The 6873-nt window shown below is 34.9% G+C and overlaps 1 protein-coding gene across 1 annotated transcript; it reads left to right on the plus strand.

Annotated features, from left to right (window-relative positions):
- The first annotated feature begins 595 nt into the window (after positions 1-595).
- Positions 596-6510, plus strand: LOC132609089 (proteasome subunit beta type-2-B). Its single transcript, XM_060322928.1, has 3 exons — positions 596-853; positions 942-1065; positions 5979-6510. The coding sequence occupies exons 1-3, from the start codon at positions 696-698 to the stop codon at positions 6309-6311; spliced, it is 615 nt and encodes a 204-aa protein (XP_060178911.1). The 5' UTR covers positions 596-695; the 3' UTR covers positions 6312-6510.
- The last annotated feature ends 363 nt before the right edge of the window (positions 6511-6873 follow it).

Here is a 6873-nt window from a genome sequence, read left to right on the forward strand (position 1 = left end):
ATTAAAAAAAAAAGAGAAAAAAAAAAAAGCAGACTCAACTTGTTCTCCAAGACGCCCTCAAAGCTCATAAACTCAGATCAATAAAGATCTCAAAAATTTGACTCTCGAAATTTGATCAAAGAAAGATTTGGTTGACTCTCGAAATTTCAAGTGTACCACATTAATTAAGACACAGGGAATAGGTTAAATTATGCTCCCTCCGAATAAAAAAGAGTGTCCACTTAGTCATTTGCACACTCTTTAAGAAAATACTAACTCCTAAACAAAAAAAAGATAATTTGACTAAACTGCCCCTAATTAAATATTTATTGAGAATTGATCACATAACCCTTAATAGAGACAAATACAAAGTTAATTCTTTTTTTATTTGATAAGCGGACACTCTTTTTAACCGAAGAAAAAAAACACCCAGTGGACACTCTTCTTTTTTAATCCAGAGCGATTAGTAGAAATAAATTAAAGTGGGTGCAGTAGACTTCCAAACAAGAAAAATATAAGTTAGTATTTTGATACTAATAACAAAATACCTGGAGTAAACTGCAATTAAGTTAAAAGAAAACAACGGACTCTAACTTGTTGTCCAAGACGGCCCTTCAAAGCTCTCATATTTCTAAACCAAATCAGTAAACCGAAATCTCTCTCTAAGAAGAAGGAGAAGAAGAAGATCTATTGGAACTTTCTAGAAGAAGAAGAAGATGGAGTGTGTGTTTGGAATGGTGGGCAATGGTTTCGCTTTGGTAGTGGCAGACTCATCAGCGGTACACAGTATACTTGTTCACAAATCCAATGAAGACAAAATCATGCTTCTTGATTCTCACAAACTTATGGGCGCTAGTGGTGAACCTGGTGACAGGTTCGATCTCCCCCAACTTATATTATTTATGTTCAGTTTTTTTTTTTTTAAAAAATTAATTTTTGGGTGAATTGATTGATTTATACAGAGCTCAGTTTACGGAGTATGTGCAGAAAAATGTGGCGTTGTATCAGTTTCGTAATGGTATCCCGTTGACTACTGCTGCCGCCGCTAATTTTACAAGAGGGGAACTTGCTACAGCGTTGCGTAAGGTAATTCTAGGGTTTTCTTATCTATGATTTGGGACTTTTTTTGGGGGTGCTGGTGTAAAATTTTAGGGTTTTGAAGTCAAAATTAGGGTTTGGCATTTCTATCAATTAATAATGAGATAATGGTCAATTACACACCCAAGTATCACTTTTTCATGAGTTTCACACCCCACTAATATACATGTCCTGATTCGTAGAGTATTGAAATCAGTAATTTGAACAGATGCAAAAATAATTAAGCATCTTGATCTAGTTTTCCAGTATTAAGTTTGTATGGATTAAGAATAAGAGTATCTAGTTTGTATGTATTGATCTCGTTGTAGTATTATTCTGGTGGTCTCTTGCTCTTAGATTTATGTTATTATCCACGATTCTTGTACTCCAATTATTGTATGAGTTTGGGGTAGTTATGATATTGTCCCCTTGTACTTCAATTATTGTGTGTCTTGGTTTTTCTTCTGGTTCCGCTTTCTATTCAGAACACATTCATTCAACCCAATCAATAATCGAATTGCAAGTCTTATCCCTTTTTTTCTTAACTTTTCCGGCGATTTACTATTGGTAAGTTAACTTTTGCTATTTGCTTTTTAACTGCTTTGCTTTATTTACTTAACAAAATTAGCCCTTTCTGTTGCTCGTTACACAACTGGCAATAACTTATCTCATTTTGTATTTTGAATAAGCACACCATCATTTCATTAATGCTAAGTTAATTACAGTTTTTTTTTTAATTTATTTTTTATTTCGTCAGTGTTAAGGATCGAAATTTCCTTATAAATATGTCATTTTTGCAATTTTAAATTTCATTTGACATTTTTTTTTTTTTTTAATTTCATTGGTGAGGACTTTTATGTAATTTAGAATTGGCAGTGCACATTGCAGAATTCTGAATTTTTGGATATGTGTTTTATGGCTGTTAAGGAGGGAATATTTTAAGATTCAGTATAAATTACTCCCTCCGTTTCAATTTGTTTGTCTGGTTTTGACTTGGCACAACGTTTAAGAAAGGAGGAGACTTTTGAATCTTTTGGTGTTAGCTAAATATATGTAGAGCCTGTTTGGATGGGCTTAAAAAAAGCAGATTTTTCAGCTTATAAGCCAAAAACCCCAACTTATTTTTTTGGGCTTATTTTAAACACAAAATGGTTTATAAGCTGGCCAGCCAAAGACTCAAAAAAGCTAAAAACAGCTTATAAGCTGTTTTCAGCAACTTATAAGCTAAGCCAAACGGGCTCATAGAATAAACCAAAATGCCCTTTAATTTTGTTGTCTTAAACATAACATGTGGAAAGTAGAGACATTCTTTTCGAAACAGACTAAAAGGGAAAGTAAGACAAACAAATTAAATGGAGGGAGTAACTTGTTTTGAGCTGTCCATCACAAGACTGCATTTTATTGGGCCTTGATATTAGCAATGTGACACGTAGGCGGAGTTCTTTTAGGAGGGAATGAGTAAGGATATGTTAAAAATGATGTAATAGCTTGATTCTTTGCTTAATAGGTAGAGGACACGAGTCGGAGGAGTGGATTAATTACCTGATTAGTCATTTGTTCTGTGTCTCCTTGTGAATGAAGTAACATGTAGTTCATTGCTCAGAGTGGTGATTTAATTTGAGACTTTTAGCTTTTGGATGACATAACTTTTCTGAAGTATGTGCATTTATCTCAAGCTCAGGCCCTCAGCGCCGCACACATTCTCCTGAACTCCTGAAAAAGGGAAAAGAACAGAGGAAAAAATTATTCTTTTTTCATCTTTGTAGGAAAAATTATGGCTCAAGTAGGGGAAATAGAAAATAAGAGTTTCTGCTTTGAGGATTGTTATCTACATGGGAAGTTATCTGACATTAAATACATGCAAATTAAAAGTGGTTAAAAGCAGTGTACCTTAAATTCTTAAATATTGACTAGACTATGCCACAACATGTTCTCTTTATAAAAAAACGCAAGCTGGATATGTTGAATGACACGATAACCTAGGGTAAAAACGGGACTCCTGGATGTTTACATGTTTAGCTTAGGTCTACTGGTTACTACTAACTACTAAGCATTTATTGTGGCCTGAATTTTCTTTCATGCTTTGTGTTCTCCACATTGCAACCTGTGGTAATGTGTTGATTGCAATGCATTTTGAGCATTATCAGTTAAACTAGTAGTCTTAGCTTGCTAAGCCATAATGGTTTTGGAAGAACTTTGATAATTTCTGTTCCAGTTGAAGTTGAGATCTGATTGTTACTGGCTTGGTTGCACATAATTTCTAATCCTAATGTTATATAATCTGTATCTTTGTGCTCTTACTTATTTTTAATTAATTTGTGTTCTTCTTTTGGATGTCAGCAGCACCTTCTTAGTGCTGTTCTGACAACAATAATTATTACCATTTCAAAAAAAAAAAAAAAATTGTGTACTTGGGGAGCTTCTCCTTGTTAAGCTCTGTAATCTAAATTAAGAGAAAAACTGGGCTGCAAAGCTTTTTGGTGGAGTTTTCCTTTATGGTATTGCAGTAATTTGTTGTCATTCTGGTGTTCACGAGCTATAAATGACTTAGGTACCTCAAATTTTGCCAAAGATGATGTTTTCTCTTAGTTATAGATGTATCTTACTAAAGGGAGAAAATGATAAAATGAACCTTTAAATGAAGAGAAGTCGTATGCACTGTATGTATTCTTATCCCGTTCAACAAACAGGGTATCTGAGTGCCCGAGGTGTGAAGGTATCATTGAATCAGGATTGTAGCAGCTCTTCTGATAGGGACATGAGCAAGACCCCCAGACATGCTTTTCTTTTCTTAACCATTATAAAAATACACAGAATCCCTTGCCTGAAAACATGAATACAACCTTGGGACAATGATTTGTGATGAAGTGGTTTGGAGAAATTCTCTTTTCTTGTATAAATTTTGCAGTTCTACAGAAAATTGTTAGTAGAACATTGTGGATGCCTTTTATACTGCTTTAAATTGCTTGTTCTTGTCGCTAGTACTATTTGATTGCTTCTTTTACTAGTTAAATCCATAGGGACTTAGATAGATTGTAGCGAAATTGCAGGTCTTCTCAGAGAACTTCCGTATATATGGTTTTAGGTTTAGGTCGTTCTCTTTTTGCACCTTCATCATTGTAACTCAACCTACATACTGGTGCTGTAGGTTCACATAAAACATGATCAAACTATTTCATGACCATTATCATTTTATCCTCTGTATGTGTCACTTCAACCCTTTGCTGGATGTGGATCATTTTTAATCTTGTCTAAATTTTCCTAATCTTGTAATTCTCAATTTTTTTGTCTAATCTTGTATGAAGCACATCCATCTTAGATTATTTCTTTGGGGATTTGTTAAGGGCCCGCATTCACTTTCATTTAACGTTGCTACTCTACATTCTATATAAGTTGCCTTTTTGCTTTGGTATGTATCAATGATGCTAATGGATAGTGAGATGATGGAGTGAGATGAATGCTAACGAATTACCTTTCTGGCCTCGATATATTCTTGGTAATCTCATAGTTATGAAGTATGAAGAAAAGAACAGTGACGTGCTTCAATACCATGTTACTCCAAAACCACCTTGCTCCTGTTATGACAAGTATAAATAGGCCTAGGATCACCTGTATTCAGGAGGACATCTGTGAACCTACATTTCTCAGCAAATTATGCACCACTATCATGTAGATATCCATATGAACATCTTAAACTTTATCCTGCTTAAAGCCTGGGGGAGAACAAAATAAAGATTCACGCACCCCTAAATGCTTCAGCATGATGCCATTATGTAGAGTTCCATTTACGGAATGAACGGAACACTTCAAGAGAAGAAAAGAGAAGAACTGTTTAAGTGCATTAGCACCCCGTATTTGTTTAACTTCTAGTTAAAAATGCTAGAATGCTTAAGCTAAGATATACATGTTGTTTGAAAATAAAAAATATATAATTACTTAATGGGTAACATAAAGACTTTGAGATTAGGTTGACTTGAGAAGAGGATTAGAGAAGAGAGCTTGCTTGAACATACATGTTAGTCCAAAAAAGAGAAAGGAAATAATGTTGTATTTGGAAATATTTTTTTGTATATCTCCTTCCATCTCACTTATGAGACACCGTGTTGATTAGGTATAGAGATCTTATATACAGAATAGCGAAGTCTGATAGGGGAAAAATCAAACAATACTTTAAGGGAGAATAGTGGTAGCAAAGACAGTTTGAGCAACTCTACCACCGAGGAACCTGGTTCCCCAGGACGTCGAAAGAACTAATCATATTTGAATAGGCAGAGAAACTTTGCATATTCTGAAACAGCAAGAAGAGTACATTTACTAGAAGGAACTTTTGGCACAAATAGAGATTGCTTTCTGATTTGATTTTACACGGTAAGAGTATTGAATTTAGAGTGTCATACAAATGATATAACTTAGTCTTTTGGTTACAAAGTATAGAAGCAAAATAAAGCCGGACCTGGGCAGCAGTTTTGCTGTAGATAAAGAAAATGTGCAAGATTCTCATAATTTGTTTTTACAGAATGATACTCAACAAACTATAATGAACGGGCAAAACATTAAAGCCAATATATCCATTTATTGCTACATTCTTTAGTTGCTATTGTCTGGTAATAATTTGATTTATATAGCTGTAGGGTCTACTTGAGTTGGTGCATTATTGATCTTTCCTAATTCCTATGATTTCTTTATAAGCACGATGAGTTTTATGACAATGGGAACCAAGGTGTCACTCTTCTGTTTAACCATAACATGTGAAGCTCTTTTAAACAAAATATTATGGAGAGGAGGATGTTGGGGAAAGAAAACTTCCCGTCTGTTTTTATCTTTGAAAAGTTATAATCTTTCAAGGGTTAGTTTTCAAATTTTTGATGTGCCACTTTGGTTTTCGCATACACATTGGTTAACTGCAATGTTTGTTTTTGTAGAATCCATACATGGTGAACATTATCCTGGCTGGATATGACAAGGAGATAGGCCCATCTCTATATTACATTGATTATATCGCTACTCTTCACAAGGTGGATAAGGCAGCATTCGGTTATGGCTCCTATTTCTCTCTCGCCATGATGGATAGGCACTACCGGAAGGACATGACAGTTGAAGAAGCCATTGATCTGGCAGATAAGTGCATCATGGAGATCCGATCTAGGCTGGTTGTTGCCCCACCAAACTTCGTGATTAAAATTGTCGACAAGGATGGAGCAAGGGAGTATGCTTGGCGCGAGTCTGTCAAAGATGCCCCTGTTTCCAACTCCTGAAGCTGCTTTTGCGTGTTATGTTTACTCTTTAAGCATATGAATCTTATGTGATGGGAAAAAAACTTCAGTCGTTATAACTGCCGAAAAATCTGATGCTAAGTGTTCGTTGTTTGATTGATACTCCAGTTGTAGTGTTAAGGAATCTAGTTTTAATTATTTTCAAGTTTCAGGTAAATGGAGAGCTGGTGGTGTTAGACTTTTTTATGCTTCAACAATCACTTATTTTATGCTGGCAAGTGTTTCTTCAGTCATTTGTAAGACGTAGGGGTATTACAGGGATCACTAATAAGCTTCAGACTAAAATAGAGTTGGTTTGATGAGACTGTTGGTTAAAACGACTCGATTAAGCATGTGGATTTTGTTGGAGCACAAGTTTCAAGTGAATTAATATTGGGGTGGGGGTGAAAGAGAGAGTTGGGAGGTGGGGATGCTGGAAGCTGTTTTGCATGGATTGAGTAACAAAACAGTAATAATTTAGATTAGGAATAAAAAGCTATCTGTGAATGAATGTTTTGGCTAACTAATTGATTAGTAACACGAGATTATAAATAGTCCCAGAGAA

The sequence above is a fragment of the Lycium barbarum genome, chromosome 9 (assembly GCF_019175385.1).
Source record: "Lycium barbarum isolate Lr01 chromosome 9, ASM1917538v2, whole genome shotgun sequence".
In the NCBI taxonomy this organism is placed as follows: Eukaryota; Viridiplantae; Streptophyta; class Magnoliopsida; order Solanales; family Solanaceae; genus Lycium; species Lycium barbarum.

Coding starts and splice junctions, on each gene's coding strand:
- LOC132609089 (XM_060322928.1), top strand. CDS start 696: ATGGAGTGTGTGTTTGGAATGGTGGGCAATGGTTTCGCTTTGGTAGTG. Junction 854..941: donor AGTGGTGAACCTGGTGACAG/GTTCGATCTCCC, acceptor TGATTTATACAG/AGCTCAGTTTACGGAGTATG. Junction 1,066..5,978: donor TTGCTACAGCGTTGCGTAAG/GTAATTCTAGGG, acceptor TTGTTTTTGTAG/AATCCATACATGGTGAACAT.